Consider the following 25,518-nt stretch of genomic DNA (forward strand, 5'->3'; position numbering starts at 1 on the left):
GACTCACCCAGTCTGCCACACTCTTCTCGCTTGGTAAAATACTTGAAGCCATTGGCTGCCCTTCTTTCTGCCTTCTCATGTTTTTTCACATGCCAGGGCAGCTTGGTGGTGATGTTAGTCACAAAGTAGCAGCCAGGACGAAGACAGTGGTAATGCCCTCGCATCCTGAATTCACAGTGCTAGAGGGGAGCAAAAAGGCGGGTTGCTTTAAGCAGGTCTAGAACAAATGCACTCTCGTTTGCCTGCTACTAATGCTGTCCCTGCAAGAGAGGCCCGAACTGATACTCTGCATCATATCTACTTCATCTTCCATAAGCCACAATGCAAACTTGTTCCCTGTGATGTATTCTGCATGGCACCATTCTACACATGAATGACCCCAACACACAGCCAAGATTCCATCACTTCCCCCTAATTGGTGGCTTTTCAAAGTAGTCATCACCAATTTTTATTCTACTTCATCTTGAGTCTCTTAGATCATTCAAGTTTCCTCATCTCATCATTTCAATTCAACACAAAAGCAGTGGGATTCTCTGTTTGATGGAAACCAAACATTTTGCTAGACCAATTGAGGCCCTTCCATGGATCTGTCATTAGACCAGGACTGAACCTCGTGGCCTTACTTCCTATTGTGTTGTCTACTTATTCTTGCCCGTGCTTTTCCCGTGCATGTCCTCAGGCCAGGACACTGCTTTTGAATTCCTCTTACCTGGTTTGGACAGAGACACTGCAGCGAATAGTAAGCAAACTGGTCTCGCACATTCACCAAATTATTGTTGGGGTTGATGTGGTCCAGGCAGTGGGATTCTGCTTTGCCAGAGGTTTTGCACACATACTTGCAGTTCCCAAAGAGACAGTGGAAGTGGAATTTGTTGGCATACTTGCAGTCCGTTGCCAGGCAGGGATCACTGGAATACATCCAAAACCCAATCATCACCTTCACTCATTTCACACATTTGTTTCTTTGCCAACATTTAATTCAAGGGGAGCCCAGCTGAAGCCTCTGTTCCAAACATGGCCTACAGATTTCCCATAGCCACCTTCCTCTTTAGTAAAATTGATGCTGGTGACCCTACTGCAATGCTAGCAAGCTACTGCACTTTCTTCATTAAGATTGTTAAAATAACAGCAGTGCATGGTGGGATCTGTAGTCTTTCAGGGCCACACTTCTAATCTAAAGCTCTCTCTCGAGGTCTGGCTAGGTACTGGTATTCCCTTTCTGCCTGTACTTAGTGGTGATTTGGATTGTTTCTATTGTCTCCATTTTGTATAACTGAAATCAAACTCCTGGGTATGCACACTGGAAGATGCCAGGGCTTCCCCTAATTAGACAAGACCTGCAGTGGTCTATTTAATCAGCTAAACAGTGTTGGTACCTTACCCCCTCTGCCCAGCCCATGGATTTCAGGTTGCACACACAGATCAGAAGTAGCTGACCCTTGATCTCTTGGATCCTGAGCACTGTACCCACTGCTCAGAGGTGTGAAGTGGAGTTAATGCGCATCTCTGAAAGCAGGCAAATGACTGTTCATGTATAGCCCAGAGCGTGATACTCTACCAACCTGAACAGCTAAGCTGTAATGCCTAACCTGATTGTGCCTGCCTGTAACCAACCTAGCTTCTGCCTCTTGATATACCAGAACAATCATCACAGCACCACTGTGAAACTTCTTTAATGGTTTAAAAAAAAAAACACGATTCAGAAATGTATGTTACCTTGTATGTAAACTAACACTACGAACCCAGATGCACAGAATGTCAGGAGACTGACTACACTTGTGGAAGAGTTCAGCCAGAACAGCAAAACCAACAAAACTGAAGTGAGAGAGGGTGCTCCCTGTTCCTCAAGCTACCGAGGGCTCCATCCCTGCTTAAGGCAGAGTCCAAGCACTTGTGTCTCCTCCACTACCCCCAGCTTCTTCAATGAAAAAAATGAAGCTGTAACACTCAGTGTTACAGGTGACATTTGAATGAAAAGGCCACGGATCTTATTTGGGGACAAATCCCAAAAAAATCCAACATTTTTTTCATCAATCATTTGGAAATATCTACTGTTAGTTACCTTAAAACTTTCAAGATGCTACGCTCCCTCTGTAGCCTTCAGTGTCAAAAATACTGCAAAGAGCGTGTATTTCTGTTTGCCTCCCATGAGGTATAAAAAAGGCTTCAGTGAGCCTTTTTATGTCAATAAGTTTATTTCTTCTACACTCGTATCTAAAAGTGCTCCCAGTTGTACTGAAAAATCCAGTTTTTTCCCTAGGATAGCTGAGGGTATTTTCTAGAGTATACAGAAGTAACTTTCCTGGAAGATAAAGCCCAGAGAACCTTCTTGGCAGAAGGCCTCTCAATGGGTGAAGGTAAAGGGGATTGTGAGGTTGGAGAGGAACCAAGGAGGCAAGCAGTGTCTACAAAAACTTACTTCTCCTGGAACTGGAGAAATCCGGGTTTGACCTGAGGCTTGGCGTTCTCCAGGGAAGTCGTTGCCAAGGGTGAAGCTGCCAGGTTAGGCACTGATGCTGGGATCTGAGGCATCTGGGGTATGGTCGAAGCCAGCTGCTTCCAAGCTAGCAGCGTGGGGGCAGAGGGCACAGTCGCCGGGCTTGGGGTGGGCACGTCGAGGGCAGGAGCGCTCGCCATGGTGGCAGACGAAGCAGATGGTGATGAAGGGGCCAGTGAAGCCTTACTCTCAGTAGTAGTTGAGAAGGGAGACTCGGAGTTACTTTTCACAGCTCCGCCCTCGGTTCGGAAGTGAAAACTGCAAAAAGATGGAGTAATTTATACACAGCTTCTTGGCCAACACATGTAATACGATTAAACATCAACAAGAACGTGGCAGTAGTCTGCAAACAAACTAGCTGAGGTGAAAGCCTAAAAGGGACTCTGCCCACTTTGTGGAAAGCTTTAGGGTCCTCCTAGATAATCTGTGAGGAAAAGGGAACTTATTAAGCAGGGTGGAGACAGAAAGGTTCGATAACATGTTAAAATCAGAGCGGTGCAAGCATGGCTGCAGACAGCAAGGTCAATATGACTCGAGGGCAGCTTCCCATGGCTGTTGTGAGAAGCCAGTCATTTGTAGCAGTGAACCAAAGGCCTCCAGCCCCAGACACCAGCTGTGCTAACACATCTTTCTGTCTTAAACTTCACAACAGCGCCTTCCCTTTAAACCCCTTGAGACTCAGCCATGTGGCCAGCTGCTGAAGGCCATTCTCATTCTCTACTTGGGCCAATCTTCCACTGCCTTTAAAAGGAACTTGGCATGGGTTTAAACTGCAGATTGCTCCACAGAAATTAGCAACAACTTCCAGTATCCCGCCCTTCCTTTGCTACTCCCTTCACTGTGACAGTGGGAGCATGGCTCAACTTCATTCTTCACCCAAGAGTCACCTGGAATTCCGAGCGTGCTGTACAGCTGCTGTAATATAGGCCATATTATCTAGTTCTGGCTACCAAACCCTGGGCTGTCCACTGCTACTTTCCAAAATGATATGAAATGACAAGGGTTTACAACATAGAACGTTGCAAGGTGAGGAAGCTGGTCTTGGGCTGGACAGTTTGCTTGAAGATCCTCATCCGTGTGATATGAGCATCTTAAACAAAGCCATATAAACTAAGGGCTAGGGAAGCTTGTTAAAAAACATTTGTTGTGACAAGACAAAGAAAAATAAAATGCTTTCCACACTGCAGTGATGGGAAGCTGCTCTACAAAGAGTCTGCATCCAGTGACAATGGTTGGGGTTACAGGTCCCCCTCCCTCTCTTATTCTCTTATTTCTTTGTACAGTGTATTTGTATGCTGGGGGAAATATTTGTCTCCTTGACCACACTGTCTGTCAGGTAGGCTAAGGAAAAACAAATGCCCACTTCTCAACCTTGCCAGCGCTGCGTGAGACACCTGTCACAAACTGAGCACATTTATTGTGAAACAGAATTAAAGAGGACATCGTGTTCTGCAAACATGTCAGCTGAGCACATTTACACAGGAAAGGGGTGGGTGCCCAGAGGCTGCCCTCAGGACTGCCCACATTCCTGGTCCTGACCCTCCTCCTGCACTGAGTGCGGTGTGGAGTCTCCTCCAGGTTTCCCAAGGCTCTCCTACTCACTTGGCATGCTTGATGGCTCCATCCAGGGTGCTGAAGAGGGCACCGCATTCCTCCACGACACAGTGGAAATGCACCTTATGCAGAAAGTCGCACTGCGCGTCGCAGAAGTCCTTGGTACCAAACCTGGCCAAAGCAGACAAGCAGGCATCTTACAGAAGGCCCCAGAAGGCAAGCAGTAGCGGAACAGACATTTCTTTTTGTTTTTCAGCTCTACTACCATCCTGTTTTCTCATGTCCCTGCTGGGATCATTGCTTGATTATGGCCAGTCACATAGATCTGAACATGCAGAACGAGAACCTAATTTCTCTGCAACTGGACTTGTCTGAGTGATTGGACTCCCATTCGCTTTTAGTGGGAGCAAAATACAGAACTACTCTGAAACAGAAGATGAAAATCTTTAATGTTATTGAGTGTCCGTACACAAAACTCAAGAGCTCTGAGGAATGAACAAAGGTTAGTAAATCTGCTTGAATTTACTGGGAGTACCACAGGGAAGGAACAACCGTGGTTAATGGGAATCTAGAGCCAGAATCCCCCTCCGCCCCCTAACACACACTTAAAATAACAGGCTAGCACATGGATGGGGGAGACAAAGCATCACCTATATAGCAATTACAGGCTAATATGCATAAATAGAGAATAGCACAGTCCCTGAAGTACACGAGAAACAATGCCGCAATACAAAAAGCAGAGCAAAAGGCATCATCGAAGGTGCCAGAGGAAATGGTCAAGAGAACAAAAACAAGTAAGCACTGCTCATCCCCTGCTGAGAGTCTCCGTCCTTAGTAGCAAATGTACACACGATTTCAAGAAACTCCAGAATCACAGGGAATCGAGAAATCAAGTAAAAAGCATTGGCAGGAAGGATTTGAAACTTAACAGGGGAATCTTGCATAATTAAGGTACAACAGTCTACAATTGCTCTGATGAGCAGGAAAGCAAGAAACAAACAGCAGCCTGCGTGGTCCCGAGGGGACTTCCTAACGATTTGAAGGTAAAGGAAAAAGAAAAAAAAAATATCTTGAACTGGAGAATGAAAGGGCCAGTGGGTGTAGAGAACATGCAGTCAGTTAAGGCTTGCAGGGAGAAGATGAAGGAAAGAAAAGGTGTGATAAGAGAAGAGATAAGAAACCAAGTTAGTGCAAGCTAAAGGGGTTGTTTTATCAGGAACCGGAGATTTTGTACTTCGAAATCCTGACAAAAATGGGAGGGAGGTGATGAGTCAAAAATGGCTGCCTTATAACATTTTCTTTGGATGGGGAAACTAAAGACAAGACAGATAATTAGGGATGAAATGAAGACCTTCTAGAAGAACAGATAAAGAGACTGGTTGGAAAATATAAATATGCACAAGTCAGCCAGTCTGGATGATGCATGTCCTGAAGTGCAATGGAAATTAACTCACAAACTGATTGCATTACTATTTGTTATTTTTTAAGCCATAGAGAAGAGGGAGATACTAGGAACTGGGGAAAAAAAAAATCTAGGTACCGATTCTTTGAAAAAAAAAAAAAAAAGACAAGTGATCTTTGGCAATTATCATACCTCTAGTCTTAACTTCTCCTTCCAGTAAAGTAATGGAACAAATATTAAGAGGGAGGAGAAAATCATTAAACATCTAGAGGATAAAGGAACCATGAGCAATAAACAGCATCAGGATTATAAAGAATAAATCTTGCCAGACAAATTTAATTGCTTTTTTTGATAGAATTACAAAATTAGTGGATGAAGGGATGCAATATATTTGGATTTTAGTAAAGCGTTTTGATACAGACTTGCATATGCTTAGAATTAATTCAAATTGGCTTGGATGTGAATGCTACCACATGGATTGAAAACTGGCTGAAGGACCGTAAACAAAGGCTAATGACAAACAGTGACGTATCGAGCTGGGAGGAGGTATCTCGTGAATGCTGCAAGGATGACTTTGGCTAGGTCTGAGCTTATTTAACATCTTCATTAGTAATCTAGGAGAAGGAGTAAACAGCGTGCTAATGAAATTCACAGAAGATACTAAACTGGGAGGAGTTGGCAACACCAAGGCAAGACGAGGGAAATAACACAGAGAGAGGCCTTGCAAGACATGGGGAAGGTTCAGCATGGGAGAGTCATATTTGGAAAAATACAGCTAATACATCAGGGGGTATTTTTATATATACAGGACTCATGAGAGCAACATTACAAGCAATCCTGTGTAACAGTGGATGGTAAACAGGACACATATACAGAATGCAAAGACGGTAGTGCAATTGTGAGCTGCATATATGGGGCAGAAAGAAAATGGTGTGGGGATGCAGGAACGGCAGCCCAGTTCTGCAAACAGCAGCAACATGATCAGCAGGCTGAAGGGACTAATTTACCAAGTCAGAGAAAAGGAAGTAAATAAACTTGGTTAAATGATATGCTAAAAATCTGTGACTAGGAGGTGAAGGACGTGAACTCCAATTGTGGAGAAGAATTCTGCTGTGGTTCAAGGGTATGTAACTAGGAGAGCTGCAACAAAATTATGAAAAGGGAAATTCAGGCAGCATACTATGAAAAAAGATCCTGACAGTGAAATGTATTATGAGGTAGAATAATGCTCCCAGAGACAAGAGAACAGCCACCCTGCTTGGCATAATTAAAACTAGGCTGGACAAAATGTTTGCAAATGGACTGCAGGGAAGGATCTCACACTAGCCAGGGGCAGAGGGACTAGAAGACCTTCTGGTCTTTTCCATCAAAGTCTGTGATTTACAAAGTGTCCACAGGCATTTGTAGGCAAAGATCTGTGTCAGAGCACTAACCCATATGTGTCTGCCGGGGTGTATCTGTGTATGCTCAAAGCATGTGTCTGTCTGGGCATGTATGTGCATGTGGCTGCGTGTGGGTGAGTTTTGTATCTGTTCCATTTTCCTTTCAAGCCTCCTCGTCTACAACAAAAACAGCAGAAACCATGCAGTTCCCATTCCCCCTTGGACTCCTTGTTTTGTTTCAGTGCACCACTTCTATGATCAGAGGAAATTCCACAACATTTTAAGGCTTCTGTGATCTGTGTTTAACAACTAAACCTGGCCTAACAGTGGTTCGGTGCTAAGAGTGAGCTACACTTGGTCCCCAGGACCTGCAGACTGGGAAATGCAGGGGAGCCTGAGGTATGCCAAGGCAAACAGTGTGATGTGTGGAGCTCTGCTCCTAGCTGGCCCTCGTGTTCCCATTGCAAAACAACTCTACGTGGACAGTCATTTCTTACAGGACACCTCCCGCAGCCAACCAGGACTGAGGACTAACTGCACTCCAGAAGGTGATCAGCATGTGACAGAACCAGACCTTTAAATTCGACAGAACTCATCATTCAAACAGGAACCAGTGAGCCAGACACTATGCAAAGAAAACCGTTTCCCTTTCCTCTCCTCCCAGCTCTATGCCCTCCTTACCGGCGCAGGTACATCTTCCATGGCTCAGAGAGCTTCTCCTGGACAAGTGCCTTCACTGCCTTGCCCAAGTACTGTGTTGGCTCCCCAGCCCCAGCCTGGCTGCCATCACCTTCTGCCTTAATGTTCAGCAGGTTGCCAAGGCTGGCACTGGTCTTGGACATCTGGAACAAGAACACAGACACTGCATCAAGCCCAGCACGCAGCTGCGGACACTGCTAGTCTGGATGCCCTCAGGACCATCCTGTGGAAAGCTGTTTCTTCAAAGAGAGAAGCAAAGTCGTCTGCACGGGCTGCCTCAACTGCAGCAGCAAGGCTGAGTAACACCTCACTCTGTGGCATCCTCCACCCAGCCGTCACAAAGCCCATCTAGTGGTTGTGCCTCTTGTGGGAAGTAGTGAGGCATCCATTCAGTACACTGGGAAACTGAGGCAAAGGGAGATGTGAACACTGAAGTCCTTGGAAATTCAAACTAACTTCACTGAAGGACTTATTTCACTTTCTATGTTAAATGGATATATTGTCCACAAAGCAGGACGTGGACTCAGAATTTGCCTTGTCTGGAAGGCTTCAAATAGATTCCACACCAAGAAGGTCTGGAGGTCCAGGTGCAGGATGTGCAGAACAGAAAAAGGAAGTTACTCAGTCTCTCTAGTGCTTAGAGAGAAAAAAATCGTTCATAATAAATGCACAGTTCCCCAGGCCTGTTCCTGCTTTGCTACTCTCTCTAACAATGGTTACTTTCCTCCAGTAACAACAGCGAAATGCACAGCATGTATTAAAGCAGGATCAGGCCCAAGACTTGCACTGAAACTCCACCCACTTGAGGATCTCAAAGCCCTTTATACAGATCAGTTAATTAAGCCTGACAGCCCCCCTAAATAAACTGCAGTACGCTACAGGAACCCTGGCTGTTTGAGCCTCTCTTAATGCCCCCTGAAGGTAAAGCCCCTGCTGCTATGTGGAGACTGCAGTTCTTTATGGCTGGAGCCAGAAATTCAGCTCATGTTTTTTCTGTAAAGTTTTATTATTATTATTATTATTATTATTATTATTATTATTTATTTATTTATTTATTTTTATTTCTGGGCAAATAATAAAGGTTTTCTCTACCAACAGAAATTGTGTGCAGCAAGAAGAAGCAAGCACGGTGTGTTCCTGAGCACACACAGCTTGGGTCTGCAACCCTTAGTCCTGGAACAGGCTCCTTCAAATCAGTGGGCTCTATTCTTTGCTGCTTTATGTCATTATTTAATCCCCTTCCTACTTTACAGAAGGAAGAAACCTGAAGAAGTGTGTTTTATACCTGTGCTGCACTTATTTTGCATAATGCCAAGAACCTTTATGCTGTGGTGCATGCCTTTATGCTGTACCTTTATGCAGGGCTGCACACAAGCAAATGTTTATTCCTAAACATATGCTTCAACTGGAGATTTTTCAAGCAAAGCATCTATTGAAAAATAATTTTCCTGAGCTGGGGCCTTCAGAAGGACTTGGGATCTCCAATAGCAGACTTACTAAATAGATTTACTCACTAGAGAAGGAACTGCGTATTTGGAGTCACTAGAGGGATAACGTGCAGGAACGAGTAAGAAATTAAGCTTAAAAGGGAACACCAGAAATCCAGTGTAACAGAGAACCAGTGCAGAAGGAAAGTGGTAGAAGGATAAAACTAGAAATGAAACAACGTATGAAGAGTGATGGAGTAACAGAGAAAGGAGTCGAGAGACTACCCAGCAAAGTCACTTTGCCCTCTCTTGAGGATTATATGGCCTTGATGCATGTAACGCCCAGAGCCAAGGGGATGGCAATAGTTCTGCCTGTAAAACCTATCACAGTGGAATATTAAAGCATGGCTCAAAGGCGGCCCTGATCTCTAATGCAGTTGTATACAACAGGAAAATTAATCTTGGTACAGTAGAATTTATCATGTGAAAGGGAAATATATATTTGAGATGATGTATAATTTAAGGAAAAAGTAAAGAAAAAGAAACTCTGCATTATTTAAAATAAATATTCTATAACATGGTAAAGTGGGCTCTGTTGGACACCATTACTCACACTAGAAAGGCAGAAATTGATGATTTCGGCTCAAAACTTCTGATTTTTTTCTTATTCTCTTTCATAAAAACAAATGATTCTCCTCCCCCTCCCCCAATGAAAGAAAACGTTCGAAGTAAATAAAAAAAATGAGTAACTATAAAAAGAGAGCGAGAGAAGTTGCCAGGTTCTGGAAATAAAAATGGGGAAAAAAAAATCTTTCGGAGCCCTCCTCCGTCTAGAAAGGATGAAAAAAAAGGTGTCAGAGGCTGCAATATATTTCTTCAGCCAGTTCATTAAATTAATTCGTAAGCAGTGGCTCTGAAATTATACCCGATGAAAAATGGTCTCAAAATTTAAATGGTACAAACTCATCTTATTAGAGGCAAAACATTAAAAAACAAACGCATCTCTTCCCCCCTCCCTCCCCGCCATCGCAGCTTTAATTTCTCTTGGTGGGGGGAATGAAAGGCGTTTGATGGATGGCTCTTACCTTATTCATAAGCGAGGATAAAAGAGATGAATTTGCCGAGACTGTGTGGCCATTTGATTCATTACTGGAACACACAAACCAACAGGGTTTAGTTAAGATGTGCACAGGGACTGTGAGCACTGAGATTAATCCTTCTCCCTTCAAGCTGCCTCACTCCTCACCTGCTGCATCCGGAGGAAGAGAATGATGCCCACCCTCCCTTGGGCAGGCCCAACTCTTACTGGTGATAGCCAAGACAGAAAGGAAGAGGGCTGCAAGTTTGCTGAATTCAGTTCTTTCAGCTATTAAATAACCCAGACCTCTTCCCCAGTGCCCACACCATCACACTCCTTTATCAGCTGGCTCACAACCCACCCCATATTTTTTCTCCTTCTGCCTATTTGAACTTTCAAAACTACACTGCAAAACCAGGGCAGCAGGTGAGGCTATGAGCCTTATGGCCACAGCTAAGCACACTGAAAGGCAACCTTAGTGTTTGACAGGCATCAGTGATAGCTCTAGCTGACTGTAAGCGCGGGGGTCCTTAACTGAGGCTGCTTTATATAAAGTATGGGAAGGAATGTGTACAAGAGTCGATGTGGAGCAGGCTCAGGTATCCCCAATATCAGTTCTGCTGCAGTTTTTGCAGAGAGAACAATCCCCAAGCACTCCTGTTCTTAGGAAAGCTTTTGGACAAGCGAGACACAGGCTTTGAGATAGCCCCTTCAGCTGTTCATCACCTCAGCTATGGGCTAGCACGTGCCAGACCCAGGCCAGCTGCTGGTGCTGGCCAGGCCTGAATGCCCCTGCCTGTGCTCATCTCTCACCCGTGGTCCTTGACGCTCAGGTCCAGGCTGTGCTCCTGCAGGGACTCCTGCCCGGTGCCAGAGGACGATCCCATGGCCTCCACCGGCTCCTGCTTCACCTGCACTGGATTGAACCGTCCGGGAGCTGCCGCCTGTCCATTCCCTGCTCGAGAAAGGCACCGGAATTAGGTTGTAAAAATTAAAACGAGAAAGGTAGCTCAAGGATGGGGTTGCAGTGGCAAACAAGTTAGATCGCTATCGCAACTGCATAAATGGAAAAAGCACAGAAAAAGTGTGGGGGGAGGGAAGGGCCGGGATTGCTGGTCAGCGTTTATTGCCAAGATGACATGATGGGTTCTGACGTCCACTCCAGCGTGGAAATTCTTCAAGTGATAATTATTGCAAAATTATGTCAAAGTTGTCCAGGCTATGGGCCCTTTAAAGGAGAAGGGCGGAAGGAGCGTGGGGGAGACCTGATTCTCTGCGCAAACTGTCATAACTAATTTGCGGGGCTGCCTCTTAAGCGTTTATTAAAGACTCCGTTAATGCTGAGGCAATGTGGCAGCTTTCGACTGCTAGTCAGGCCCCCGTCCCCGTCCCCAGTCCCAGCGTTGCCGTAGCGACGGCAGCGGCCTTGCCACTGCGCCTGCCCGGCAGCACCATCTGCCCAGGCCGGGGCTATCGGAGGTGACAGCCACCGGGCCCGGCCAAGCCCTCGCCACCACCTTGCCCCCCACAAAAATGATTTTTTTTTTTTTTTTTTTTTTTTGTCGTGACAATGGGTTTCGTGCCGGGCCCGTGAGGTGTGGAGTCAAATTGAAGGAAAAAGGGGAAAGGAGGAAGAACTCGAAATAAAATTAAAGAGGAAAAAAAAAAAAAGAAGAAGAAGAAAAGCGAAGAAAAAAGGAGGGGAAAAAAGTTGCTGACAGGAACATGTCTGCGGAGCTTTCTTCCACAATCCCCAAGTGACTAAAATATTAATTTACCCTCCGGCAGTACAGCTGACGGCGAGCTGCTTCTCAGCCAGCAAGTGGCATTTTATTAAAAAATAAAGGAAAATCGTTCCCTCAATGACCTTTCTCTGCTTTAGGAAACAATTTTTCAAAGAATAATTTTTAAAAGCATGCCAAAGTTCCCCTCCCTCTTTCACCACATGCCCTCGTCCCGCTCCCTCCTGGCCTGCCAGGAGGGCCCATGGGCAGCGCTGGCGGTGCCGGCTGTGGGGCAGCCCAGAGCCAGGGGGTGCCAACAGGCAGAGCCCCCCCGACCCCACACTGCCAACCAGGTCCTGGCCATGCTCAGCAGGAGGCCGTGGAAGCACCTGGGAAACCATGCTGAGACCGCCTTCAAGGGTTCGCTTGCTCCAAGGGTTAACTGCCATTTGAGGGTGAACTGGTCACAACCAAATTTACTCGCCCATTTCTGCTCCTTTATTACCCCCTTCCCCACCTCCAGTCCCCTGGACAACCAGGTGGCTTCTCATTCCCTCCTCTCCATATCATCAGGCACTCATTCCTCCCGCTGGTAGGGCAGCTGATGGGAGTAACTCACCTGCTTCCAGTGCCACAGAGGGCTTGAGTGCAGCTGCTGCCAGCCTGGCCATCATAGGAGAGATTAATCCCTTGCTAGCAGAGATCCTTTCCATTATGGATGCTGCTGGAGCCGGAGAAGAAGTAGCCGAGGGCTCACCAGATCCTGAGATGGCCTGGGATGAGGAATCTGTAGGAGCAGATGATGTTGGATTGGCGCCGGCCGAGCCAGCAGCCATCAGATTAGCCGAGCTGGCAGGCAGCGGCGTGGAGACCCGGCTGGGGATGATGGGGAAGAAGGATCCAGCTGTGCCAGGAAGCGCTGAGTTGGAGAGTGCCAGGGCCAAGGGAATATTGCTGGGAAGAGCCTGGGAGAGCAGGCCAGAGATCTTGGTGGCTGGTGTCATGCTGTTGGCAGGCTTGCTGGCCTGCGAGGAAGCGAGCTCGGCAGCAGAGGAGGGCGCAGCTGGGACTATGAGAGAAACGGAAGACTGCTGACTGGTGGGGGAGGCACTCAGGCTGGAGTTCTTGGAGCTCATAGCGGAGAAGTCAATAAGGTCATCGTTACTGGACTCCTCTTGCTCGTTATCCTTGGATCCCAGGAGAGAGGCAGGCAGGCCCAGCACTCCCGAGCTCCGGATGTGCCGGCGCTCGTGCTTGCGTTTATGGGAGGTCATCTGGCTGGTGGAGGTGAAGGTGAAGCCGCAGCCTGCCCTTATGCAGTGGAAGTGGTTGGTGGCCTTGCTGTAGACACAGCCCTCGTACTTGCATTCCTCATACTTGTAGAACTTCTTGAAGCCATCCTTGGCATAGGCATCATCTTTGATGTGGTAGCTCTTGTGCTTCTCAATGTCACACTTGTTCTTGAAGGTGAAGGTGCACCCAGGTCGCCTGCAAGGGCATCGAGGAGGAGAGAGTGGTTGGCTGTGCGGGCTAGGAGCACAACGCAACTGCTGTCACCTGCCACCCTCTGGGATAAGGACTGGGGCCAGGATGAGACAGTGGCCCTGGCTGCAAAGGGGCTAGGGAGCTTTATGTGGGCCAACCTGTGACACCAAGTCAAGGAAAAAATGCTGCTGTGTGAGAGCCTGGAAGCCAACCCGACACTGAGAAACAACCAGGATAACATGGGGCTGCAAGAACCCCACTGCAAGTTCCAATCAAAACAGCAGCTAAAGGGGACTAAGATACAAACTGTGCTTTCCCACTCTTCCTGAAAATGTGAGAAATCAATAGAAGAGCATTTGTGTACAGAAGGCAGAGTCTGGCCCTGAAAGGGAGGAGCTGGCTGGAATGAGCTCTAGCATGAAAGTGCCATTAGCAGTGTATTAGTGCCCTCCCCCACCCCCGAGTTGAACACTGTCAGGGATGAGCGCTGTGATCGCGTTCCCCAGTGATTCCTGGATCTGTTTTCTTTATTTCCTCAGATCACTGCAGACAATGACAATCCTGGGAATCACATCTGCCCCGGAGCACGAGCTCTCACAAGAGCAGCATGGAGAAGGCCATGCCACGGTAGACTGAAGCCCTGTGCACAATCCTGAATTTACGACGTGGCAGGAGGCAAACAGACCCTCCATCTCAGAGGCAGGATTCCCATCCTTTCCTGCTATCTCACCTGCAGTGAAAATGAGTGGTTTTCTGCCCGTAGAACTGGCATTCCACAGTGCCACAGTCCTCCGTGGCACGGAACCGCTGAAACCCGTCGTTGATGAGCTGCGTGTTTTTCTTGTGAAAGTTCTCATGGGTCATCACGTCCGAGGTGCTTGTGTAGACCTTGTTACAACCCACCTACCCCAGGCAAAACAGGGAGTCATCAGTATAGTGTTCTAATACCACAATCTTATTAACATCAGCGATAATAAACATATGAGCAGCACACATACATTTCGGAGTTCCATTTGGACATTTCTCCTAGGAGCATTAAGTCATCACTTTAATACCCAGTTTAAAGACTGATAGAGCAGTCACGAACAAAAGCAACTCTCCGGGCAGAAAAAAGGGGAGGATGCAGAGATAAAAGACCAGCTACAGATAATCGTGTCTGTGTGGGGAGGAAAGAAGCATAGTTCCTGCTCCTAAGGAGAAAAGAACAGACTGACAGATGTCATTACTTTTTGTCATCTTGGAGCAACATGGAACAGAGCAGGACTTGTGTCTATTTGCGGGATGTGAAATTGCCTGGGAATGAGTTATTTACATCTTCCTTCCTTCTAAAAGAAAGGCCGGGTAGTGCAACAAGAGGCCAATCTTTTGAGCTCGTAATATGCAGGTCTCATTTGAGCAAAGCACATACCCTATGTTCAGCTGATCTTAGCAAACTGGTGGCTTTTTTTCCCTGTCACTGCTCAAGACTACCAGTTCAATAATGTTAAACTCGTGGAGCAAAATGGGAATGGTGTGACGAGGACGGAATGCTGAAAACCTGCCTTCCTCTGGGTAAAGCGGGCAACTTTGCCATATTGAGTAAAAAAACACTGGAATCTGAAAACGTCCTCAGCCCTGCTGAGGGAGGATTTTTTTTTTTCCTTTTCTTCTCTAGCACAACGTGTGCCAATGCCTGCACCATCTCAGAAGTGAAGAGAACGAAAACACCACCTCTCAGTTCAGCCCAGGTTGATTCAAACAGGCAATAACAAAACCCATGACAAATACCCAGAAAAAAAAATAAAAAGGATCTCCAGCTATTTCCAATATAAAAGAGCCTCTCTCTCTCTGCACTGACACCTTGAAAAAAGACAGACCCTGCACGGCATTAAAAAAAAGAATTAAACAAAAACCTCCTTAGGAATAATTTGCAATGCAGCTCTTGGTGCTAAAGCCTAAAAAAATGTCAGTTTATATAAACAACTAACTGAATTTTATCCACACCAATTATGGACATAAAGAAAAAAAAAAAAAACACATGAGATGGATGGCACAAATCCTGCCATTTAAGCAATATTTTCTTTAATTGGGAGTTTATGTTCGGACACCTTTCCTGTAAGACACTGCTTACATGGGCATTATTTTACTGGAAGACAGTGGGCACAGAATGGAATTACCCATATATAGCTGTGGAAAAGAGGGTCTCTATTCAAAGGCAGAGCGACTTAAAGCTGTGAAACGTTCCTTGTACTCTAAAAAAAATTAAACAAATCCCATCCTTGTCGATTGAAGAAACTGAGCAATGAATATTATGAAGAATAACAGAAAATGTCCTCAAGAGAAAGTCACATGAAGTTCCCAATTTATCAACAGCTTGTAAGCACATGCTTAAACCAGCCCCTATTCAGGACAGTACTTGAGTGCATGCCTAACGTTTAAGTATGTGCTTAAACCCCATTGACTTCAGAGAGCTTACCTGACTTCAAGTCAAACATATGCTTAAGTCTATCCCAGCAAAGCATTTAAGCATGTGATTAAGGCCTTGTGACTGTAACCGGGGTCTTAAACTGCTGGGATCGGGCAGGAAGGGAGACAGGAGTCAGAAAAGCTTTCACTAAGGACTGCCTGGTGGCTCTCCCTTTGCAACATTCTCAAGGCAATGGTTTAGGCCACGATTTTAATGAAACAAGCATACATCAAACCCTCTAATCTAAGGCACAATCAGGGCCAGACCTAAACAATTTGGTGTGTCCATGTTTAAAAACAGCAAAGGGGTCACAGTTAGATCTGGGCAGCAGCCCCAGCTCCGGGCACACAGCTTGGAGCCTGGCTCACAGCTGTGAACCAAAGCTCACAGCTGCCACTACAGAAAAGTAAACTCCAGTAGCACTGGCAGAGGAGATGGAGAACCAGGGGTGTCAAGTCTAGATAGGTGACATTAAAATTTAATTACTTTAGAAACTGATTATGGAGGAAATGAACCCAGTGTTAAAGGGCAGATGTTCCACAGAAAAGTCTGATTTTAAGGGAGTACCAGACCAGATTTGGTGGAGGCAGCAGTGCTGCTGCAGAGAGGCCCCCAAATCTCAGAGAAGGGACTTGCCTGAACAAGTGAAGCCCAAGACTGCCAGGAAACCTTGAGCCCTTTGCCTCACTGCATGCACAAGGCTTCTACAACTAAGTAGAAGTGGACAAGAGCAGTGAGGGAACAGCCTCTCCAGAGAGGAGCCTGAATCAGAGGCGAGCAGGAGAGGCTCAGAGCACTTTGCATCGCCCCTTTGCTCTCTAGCGAGGAAGGGTTGGGCTGCCTGGACACGAGACTCCTTTCAGCCCACCCAGAAAGGACTCAGCTCACACAACAGCTCTCGGTTCACTTCAGGTGCTAGCACGGAGTCCCCGGCGCTGTGGTTACCTGCATGCAGTGGTAGTGTGTGCTTTTCCCGTTCAGGTGGCAGCCGTGGTAGTACACGCTGCAGTCATCCAAGGGGCTGAAGCGCATGAAGCCGTGCTGGAGGGAGTTATCACGTTTCTTGTGCATGTTGTAATGCCGAATCACATCCTGTTTACTAGTGAATCTCTGGAGAGATACAGAGACAGACAGAGTGAGACACACGTGATGGGAGTGGGTGAGTAATCCTGGGGGCAGGGATTGTTGTTGTTGTTGTTAATAAACTTATGGTACCGGGAGTCTAAAGCTCGGCAGCGGTCACCCCAAGAGAGTCAGATTAAAGACAAACTGTGTGCGTGTATTTTCTTGGTAAAGGGCAAGGGTATGCACATGAAAACTTTGAAGTAAACATGACACTGGGGTGATGTCCGGAATATGCTCCCTGCAGCTTTAAGGCTGCAATTCTTCTAACATAATTTTAGCTGCTACTATCTCAAGAACTGCTATAGTTAGAAAGCAAGCCAGTGAACTAAACAGCCTGCAAGAGAGTAATCCCAGCTTCCAAATCCCTCTCTGTAGTGGTTAGCAAGGCACTGGCTGCCACACTCATGTCAGACTGGAAACTGGGAAAAACACTCTGCTCTTTTATAGCATCTTCCCGTTATCAGTCGTCTGCCACCCCTGCAAGGTGGGATCAGGGAACGGGTGCAGAACTTTCTTCCAGTCACAGGAAAAGCTGGTAGCAGAGCTCCGAGCTAAATCTGGATGACCAAAAGATCCCTTTCACCGTCTACCTGCTTGAAGTACTGAAGGGGTACCCCACTCTCGGAGCAGGCTAAGTGCCTTTAAAATGAAGCTTTTCATTTCTACTTCCCACAGACATCAATATTTAACAGAGAAGGTGGGAAAGTAAATCTGATTTTTTAAAAGAAATCAATATCCATTTATTTTGAGGAGTAATTGGAAAGGCCTGTATTCTAATGTTTAACAACTTTTCCCAGTCTCCCTCACAGGAAACAAATGATTATCGCTTCCACTCTTTCCTCCTATAATATCAATCCTGATCAATCTCGTTGGTATTGGCATGGGAATAGATGGATATAGATTTCACCGGGAATCCCTTGGAGGCTGGAGGTATGATTTCCCAGGGCGTACGTACAGGATTGCTATTGCCAATCATCGTTAATTTGTGCCCACTTATTACAGAGCGTTACTTATTATAAAATATATCTCAGCCATAAAATAATTTGCATTTTAAAAAGCAGCCTAAATCCTTATTCCCTGCGAGACCAGACAGCTCCTTTGCAAGCAGCTTCCAGACTCCTTAGGAAATAATCATGAGGCCAATCATAATAATTTTTTTTTTCCTGTCTTTCCATTCTTTGTGTTTCTCTCTTCGTGGTGCACGGCTATCTGTGTCGCAGTTGGGACAGCCTCATCTCGATTACCTGGCTGGGCTGGCAGGACACTGCACACATCCCAGAGAAAAACCCTCCTTGGATCAATAGAAACCCGCCGCGGAGCTCAGCAGAGCCAGATCAACTTCCTGCGCTGTGGTCAGACTCGTTCCTTTGGGACCAGGAGGTCTCCTGGGGTAGGGCAGGACTGGTGTCTGCTGCACGGTGGAGGCGAGCTCTGGGATTCCCCCTTACACACACGCAGCCTGACCACAGAAGTGGCAGAGGCGAGCTCGCAGACCTGGGCCGAGGGTAAACACTCCCGGCACGTGACTCGGCTGCCTTGACGTCGCTGCCCTGGCACTACTCCCAGCAATTACGGCATCGCACATGCTCCTGCCCCCACGCTCTCCCCACAGATCCCGGCCTGCTGCTGGTCTTATTGGGTGTTTTGTTGCAGCTACCGCTGCTACAGCCTCGCTCGGGCAGCAGGAGGGGAAGAGGCAGGCTACCAGAACAGCATGCCCTGGTTTCGGGCACAATTTGTAACGAGGCAGAATTTATTCTCCTGGTTTCGCTGATGTAAATCTGGAGTAGCTCCCACTGACTTGAGCTGATCTATATTCTAGCAAATTCAAAATATATCTTGCCCTCTTTTCAGAGACAAAGAGCGATGAGGCATGTGTGCATGTGGGACGGAGCACGGGGAGGCACGAATCTTCCCGAGGCAGGACTCGGGGAGCTGCGCTGATCCCTGCTTCCCGTTGCCTTACCTGGTAGTTGCACTCTGGGTCAAGGCAGTGGTAATGTTCTCGGTACTGGTATGCACAGTGTATGTGTCCACAGTGCTGGCTGCCAGAGAACCTGCGAGCACGAGAGAAGCACAGAAGAGAGAAAGGAAGAGAGAGTGAAATGGTGCCCTGTCCTGGCAGCAGTGTCTGTAAGCACGGCACAAAGGGAGTAGGTCCCACTCCTGCATCCCACGTGTTCAGGTCATCAAACCCTATCAACTTGACCACCTCCGAGGATGGTGATCCCTCCCACCTTCCCTTTGTTATTTGTCACTGCTTAAAAAGGTGTTTCCTGAGCAAGATCTTTCTGGGCTTTTACCTCCCCGAGCCGCATGTGCTTTTCTTGGAAATTCACCTCCATTCTTTAGAAGCCGCTTACCTGGGAAGAGCAAGCAAGTGCGGCTGGTTCCCTGAACTAAACACCACACAGATCGAGTTTGGATACCTCAGCAGTGAGTTTCAGAAACTTCCCACACCACGAGGAGACCATTTAACATCGGTCAAATACAGACCCTAGGCATGTGCGCATCCAGCAGGACCTCCGAAAAGCTCAGGCATTCATTTGTTTGTACAAGTTATGCCTCGGTGTTTTTCTTTCTAGTTGCAATATGGTGTCACGCTACTGGGAAGGCTGCAAGGCAGCAGAGGGTAAGCCACAAAGGCAGTGGAAAATCGTGGCACGATTATGTAGGAGCTCTTCCAGTGAGATGGAGAGTAAGGGAAGGACAGGGCGATGGAGAAGCAGGGCCAGGATGAACGCTGCAGGCAGACCTGTGTGCACGTCCCTCCCCATGCACAACAGCGCTGACCAGTCCCGCTAATCATCATTTTCCACGTGGATGCAGATTTGCTCACGACAAGGTACTGCAAGGCAGAGCCACGGGGCTTCCAGCCTGCCTCACGTGCAGGTGAGAGCAGGGCACAAGGACAGCAGCCAGCAACGCGCACCCGCTCCATTCACCTCCACCCAGCCCTCCACACAACAAATCTGGGAAGTCCTGGCATACGGGGTGGGAAAAAGGGCAGAAAGGCTGTATGGTATCTGCAGATAAATGGACGCTTGGGCTGCCAGACAGAGCAGTAACTGGGGAAGGGGTGGTGCAGCACTGGGCTGCTCCGGGCAGGGATCTCCGGTGCGTGTTCCAGAGGAACCTGGAGGAGCTGAAGAGCTTGAAAGGGAAAAGCAGCGGAGGGAAGGGGACTCAGAGGGGAAACATTGAAAGATAAAGTGCCATCTGCTCAAAGGTTCCTCACGTCACTTTGTGCTAAACGCACCGGGAGCGCACATGATAAAGGGCATCGGAAAGAAATGAGGAAGGAGAGAGGGAAGAAAAGGAAAAAAAGGAAAAAAAGGAAAAAAAGGAAAAAAAGGAAAAAAAGGAAAAAAAGGAAAAAAAGGAATAAAAGGGGGGTGAAGGTGTTCTGGGGCAATGGGTGTAGGGGGCAGGAGCAGGGAGGATTATGGAGTGTTGTAAGGGGCACTGTGTAAGCACTGAGCTGCAGGGCAGGAAAGGGAGCCGGGATGAAAAGCAGCACTAAATACACGTCCTGAAGTGCAGTGAGGAAGAGGAGGTCAGCTGTGGAGACAGCAGGGCCTCCTGGAGATGGAGAGGGGGCTTAATTGACAGAAAAGATAGACAATGCTAAAAAATTAAATGCCTTCTTTGCCTCAGCGTTCACAAAGGGAGACGGGGACAGATGCCAGGAGCAGACTTGCCTTTCCCTGGGGAAGGAGAAGAAATACTGCAGGAAATCGGGATCACGCCAGAACAGGTGATTGAGAAACTGGAACAAACCCCGGCAGCGGAGAAGAAACAAACCACAAGGCAAACAGCAACGCTGGCTGCGCAAACAGAGGTGTGGAGCTGGGAGGGGAGGCAGCGAGCCCGGCCGGCGGCGGGGCAGCGGCGAGGCTCGCACGGGGCACGGGCAGCAGCCTGAGTCACCGGGACACCAAGCAGCACCCCAGCAGCCCGTCCTGCTGCTCCGGGGCTGCGTGTCAGCAGCCTGGAAAGGCCGAGGAACTGCTCGGCGGAAAGCTTCCTCCCTGCCGCAGGGATGAGATGGGGAGGAGAGAGCAAAGGGCTGGAGGGCTGGGGAGTGCTGGCCAGGCAGGGAGGAGGGGAAGACAGAGAGCTGGCAAAGGCAGCGCTCCGGCAGAGCTGTCCAAAAGGGCATCCCAAGCGAGGATGCGAACGCAGCAGTGATGCCAACTGCAGCAGCAGAAGGGCCAGGCACCAAAGCAATCTGCCCGGATGGGATGAGTTACTTGGAGCATCCGAACAGGAGCTGCTCACAGGCTCAGCTCCAAGGGCATCAGCTGAGTGAGCTCCCCAGCCCTGCAAACCCTGCCCTGGCAGAGGTGTGAGTGTGTGAGTGTGTGAGTGTGTGTGTGAGTGTGTGAGTGTGTGTGTGCATGGGTGGCAGTGGCTGTGGGTGTGTTTGTGGGGTGCCCGGCGCAGGAAGGGAGCGGCGGGCGCTCGACCACGCTGAGCGCGCGGGGAAGGAGGGAAACGGCACGCACAGCACCACGGGGCGAGGCGGCTCCTGCAGGCTGCAGGGCCAGGCTCCTAAAGGGTTATCTTTATCCTCTGTTTCTTCTGACACTTGAAACAGTTCAAAGCTATTAATTTTTAAAGCACAGCATCTGTTTAGCTTTTCCCTAACAGGAAAGCTCGCACAGCACACACTCACTTACACGCACACACACGCGCCCATCTCCGTGCCCTGCTCCGAGGAGCATTGACACCCCTGGTAATTTACAGGACCGGACCCGCAGTTTGCATGCACATGAGCAGGCACGAGCACACGCACACCTGATTGCAAACTCGCAGCCCATTTCAGCACGCCAATATGCAAATCCAGGCTCCTGAGTTGTGCGCACAGGCACAGAGATTCATTTTCACAAGTGCAACTCCCTCCCCCTTCCCTTACTTTAATCTCTTCACTTTTTTTTTTTCTTTTTTTTTGCCAGAAAGAACTAGTCTCGATCTGGCAAGAGTTAGAACGAAAAACCAAGATAAATAAATAATAATAAAAATAATAAATAAAGAAGTCAGCATGCTTAGTGAGTGTTTACAGACTCATTACCCTGTAACGATGATGTGAAAGAAGGAAGAAAAAAACCCACCCCAATTACAAGGGGGGGAGGAAACCCACACAGAAATAAATATTTAAGCAAGTGCTGCCAGAAGCACCATCTGCTGAGGCACTAATAATAATAATAATAATTTTTTCTGTGGTCTTTTTTTTTTTTTTTTTAATTATAAATATAGAGGGGGAAAAAAAAAGCACAAAAAAACAACCCAACCCAAACTAGCTAAGTAAGAGGTTTTGTTTTGTTGTGTGAGAGAATGGATTATCCCTGGGCAGCTTTTGGCAGTGGCTTTGGCAAACTCATTAAGCTAATTATGCAGCGCAGACATACAGTGTCGTGTCTCTCTCCCCCCCCACCCCCCCCCCACCCCCTTGATTTTAAGGCTTTAAACTGTTTTTAAAATTGTGTGTAAATTGAAGGGAAGTGGCTGTGCTGCCAACGGGCGGCTTGCGGAGCTCTCTGAGCAGGATGTGGTGTCCCTGAGCTATCTCACAAGCCTCCCTCGGTTACCTGCCTGACCCCGGGGAAGGGGCTTGCAGAGCGCTCCGAGGCGTGGATGTGGTCGCGATTACACGGGGCTCTGCTTCAGAGGGGGAACTGGGGACAGAGCGGGTGGCATCGCCTCTCCCTCTGCAACCTCCGAGCACAACCGAGCTGCGTCTCAGCAGTAAAAGGGCGCTGCTGCTCCTGCCCCACACCAAGGGCTTGGAGCCCTGCTCTCATTCCCAGACCCTCCCAGGAGGCAGCAAGGGGCTGATGTGTGTGCAAGACACCTACTGGTGTCTTTCCGTAAACGGGGCTGGCATGGTTAGCTCCGTGCCAGTACGGAGGGAGGATCCAGGAGGCCAAGAGCAGGGGCTGGTGAGTGACAAAAAGAGGCAGGTGCCGTGCAATAACCTCCTCTGTCCCTGGTGGCATCGCCCCGTGCAGCACTGCAGCCTGGGCTCCCTCTCAGCATCGCTTGTTCCTTGCCCGCAGCTGAGCTGAGGTGCCCCAGCCCGCACCTTCCTCACAAAGGGCTTCTCAAATAAAGGAGCTGCAAAATATCCCCCCCTGACGCTGAGACCTGCCTAAACTCAGTTTCACTCGTGGATTCCTCCCAGCCTGGGTTCTCAGGGGCGAGATGTTCTCTGCCTGCCTCCTGTGGGCACTGGACGTGGCAGGGGGAAGAGGCAGGAGCTGGCACCGCAGCGGGCACAGCCTGACAGCTAGGAGACGGCGCTCCCATTTACATCACGGGCTTCTGCAGGGAAACATTTTTCCACTATTTGTCACAACGTCTAACAGCTCTGGGGAGCCGAGCATGCTCTTGGCATGCCTGTACACCTCTCACAGCTACTGCTCTCCCAGGCAGGGGAACAGAGCGAGCACAGATGCCAGAGGGAAATGGAAGTGCCAAGGGCTGGTTTAAACACTTGGCCCGGCTGGCCGAGACCTCCTGCCTCCCCCCACTGCTCCACCCTCGTCCTTCCAGCCCTCTCCCCAAGAAAGCCCGGAGTTTTGCCTACCTGGCAATATACTTCTGGTAAATATTTACATCTTCGCTGACGGCTGGTTTGTCAGTGGGTAATCCGTTCCTAGTGAGAAACACACAGGGCAGAGCTGGTTAGCGGAGGGACAGGGCACGGCCGCGCTCCTGGTTTCGCTCTCACGCCTCGAGGTAACTGGGTACCCGTGTGCGGACCTGGGGTGGCCACGGGAAGACCAAGAGCTCCCTGAGCACCTTGCAATACCACCTGCGTTTGCAGAGATGAGGCATTTATGTACCTTAATCACTGAAAACCAAACAGCACCCAAATGCCAGATGAGCTCGGGTGACTAGGCACCGTTAGGAAGCAGACAGAAGTTGCATCCCACTCACCCTCTCCTCCTACTCACGGCAGCTCTGCAGCCTGGTTTAACAAGGAGACCTTTGCCCAGGGTTTGCTTGGAGTAAGATGAGCTCAGGGCAGGTTTCATAGCATTAGGTGGCAGAGCTGCAACCCATGGCTGGGATAGGTGCATATGTGTGAGAGTGAGGGGTAATTCCTGCCAGGTTTTTGGGCCCAGGGGGGTCTGAAGGGGAAGGCAGGTCCCAGACAGCAGGGAGCACCTCCTCCACCAGCGCAGTTAATGAGCTGCCTTCCTTTAGCACAAAACCCTGTGCCTAGCAGGCAGCCTGAAGGAGAAGGATCAGAGCCACTCCAGTGCTCCGGCGTGTGATCAGGTGCCCCTGGTCACCCCCAGCCCCACCACCGTGCCCCAGCCAAGGCAGTTTTGGGGCACGGGGAGGAGGGATCACCATGGTGCTGCAAACCCCATCCGCAGGCGGCAGGAAATGAGCACGAGAAAGGCAATCAGACCGGGATCCCAGCGCAACGCGGAGGCAGAGGAGCGGAGGCTCGCAGCCCCCGCACACAGCTCGACGGTGGCCACGGCACAGCCAGCAGCTGAGCACCTTGGAGACCCGGCAGGCACAGAGCCCCCGGCCACGTCACCCCTCACAACAAGGCACTGAGCCTCCAGGAACATTTACAGCAGTGGTTTTTAGTAAGAGCAGTGCCTGCCTGCCATCTGGAGCACGTACCAGCTTCGCCCCGACCGGGGAGCAGATGCGAACGGCTGTAATCCTTTACCCTCTGCCGTACAGCCAGGTGAGGATTCAGCCCAAGGCCTCCCAACAGTGAGGACAGGTAAATCCGAGCCATCAGAACAAAACAGGCACGTGCCTCCCTCCCTGCTTGCAGCCTGACTCGGATAAATCAGGGGACTGTAAGACTTAAAGGGTCTGTTGGGCAGAATTTGGCCCTTTTTCACGAGGCAGCAGAGGTTTCAGGACCCCCAGCAGCCCTGGCACTCTCACCGTGCCATGGCATGAACGCAGCGTGGTGCTGTGTCTGTGCCCCTCGGTCCAACACCGCCTTTCCTGCAGCTCCCACCTCTGGAAGCCAAGCTACGAAGGAAGCCAAGGTTTGGCAAGGCCTTTGGCCATCTCCATTCAGTCCACAGCATCGCTGCAGAGATTGCCAGCACCGTGTGTGTAGGAGGTTATTAGTGGTAATTGGGCTAATGAGTTTGCCCAGTCTGGGGGGTAATTGAATCACCTCTATTTGTGTAAGGAACAGGCAAATTGAGAAGACACAGGCCTGGTCCCACAAAAGCACGTCTATGCCTAACTCCTATGAAAATTAATGGGAATTAGGCACTAAAATGTCTTCAGTGGTCTGGGACGCACAAAGGGCCCCATCTTGCCAACAGCCAGCAGAGGTTTGCCATCGAGTTGGATGGCAGCAAGGCTCAGGCTCTCCTGCAGCCATGGCTGGCCGCCTGGGGCACCGCAGGGAGAAGGAAGGAAGCAGTTACGATCTCGACCTCAGAGTGCTGACAGCACCACGTCCCCTTATCTGTCCTTTCAGCATACAACCCCAGGAGCTAGTGGGCTCTGGATTCATGGCCGTGACTGCGGGAGGCAGGCCACGGCCTCAGTGCAATCGAGACAAATGGAGCTGTAAGGCTGACAGAGGAACAGGCACGGAGCAAGCAGAAACATCTCATTAACGGCATGAGCTGTAATGCCCCTGCTCCACACGCAGGCTGTAGGCACGAACCCTAACACAAAGCTAAGAAGAGCAGGAGGAC

At 48.9% G+C, this 25,518-nt stretch overlaps 1 protein-coding gene and 1 long non-coding RNA gene across 9 annotated transcripts in view; one reads left to right on the forward strand and one right to left on the reverse strand.

Annotated features, from left to right (window-relative positions):
• Nucleotides 1-25,518, reverse strand: part of CASZ1 (castor zinc finger 1) — a 171,605-nt gene that overhangs the window by 16,347 nt on the left and 129,740 nt on the right. For all 7 annotated transcript variants that reach the window (XM_072026896.1, XM_038166757.2, XM_038166760.2 and 4 more), the window contains 12 exons: nucleotides 23,409-23,477; nucleotides 18,786-18,876; nucleotides 16,640-16,804; nucleotides 13,979-14,151; nucleotides 12,383-13,251; nucleotides 10,853-10,994; nucleotides 10,047-10,110; nucleotides 7,517-7,677; nucleotides 4,100-4,222; nucleotides 2,420-2,755; nucleotides 710-908; nucleotides 8-179 (listed from right to left, as the gene is read on the reverse strand). In XM_072026896.1, coding sequence (XP_071882997.1) covers nucleotides 8-179; nucleotides 710-908; nucleotides 2,420-2,755; nucleotides 4,100-4,222; nucleotides 7,517-7,677; nucleotides 10,047-10,110; nucleotides 10,853-10,994; nucleotides 12,383-13,251; nucleotides 13,979-14,151; nucleotides 16,640-16,804; nucleotides 18,786-18,876; nucleotides 23,409-23,477 — 2,564 coding nt within the window. The remainder of the gene's footprint in view (nucleotides 1-7; nucleotides 180-709; nucleotides 909-2,419; nucleotides 2,756-4,099; nucleotides 4,223-7,516; nucleotides 7,678-10,046; nucleotides 10,111-10,852; nucleotides 10,995-12,382; nucleotides 13,252-13,978; nucleotides 14,152-16,639; nucleotides 16,805-18,785; nucleotides 18,877-23,408; nucleotides 23,478-25,518) is intronic.
• Nucleotides 16,714-21,306, forward strand: LOC110353938 (uncharacterized). 2 transcript variants are annotated; one of them, XR_011804650.1, is made up of 4 exons: nucleotides 16,714-16,853; nucleotides 17,267-17,516; nucleotides 17,617-17,749; nucleotides 18,040-21,306. It is a non-coding gene; the product is annotated as an uncharacterized lncRNA (long non-coding RNA). The 2 variants fall into 2 exon arrangements; XR_011804649.1 differs by having other exon boundaries at nucleotides 17,267-17,749.

This window comes from Anas platyrhynchos, chromosome 22 (genome assembly GCF_047663525.1).
Source record: "Anas platyrhynchos isolate ZD024472 breed Pekin duck chromosome 22, IASCAAS_PekinDuck_T2T, whole genome shotgun sequence".
NCBI classification, from domain to species: Eukaryota; Metazoa; Chordata; class Aves; order Anseriformes; family Anatidae; genus Anas; species Anas platyrhynchos.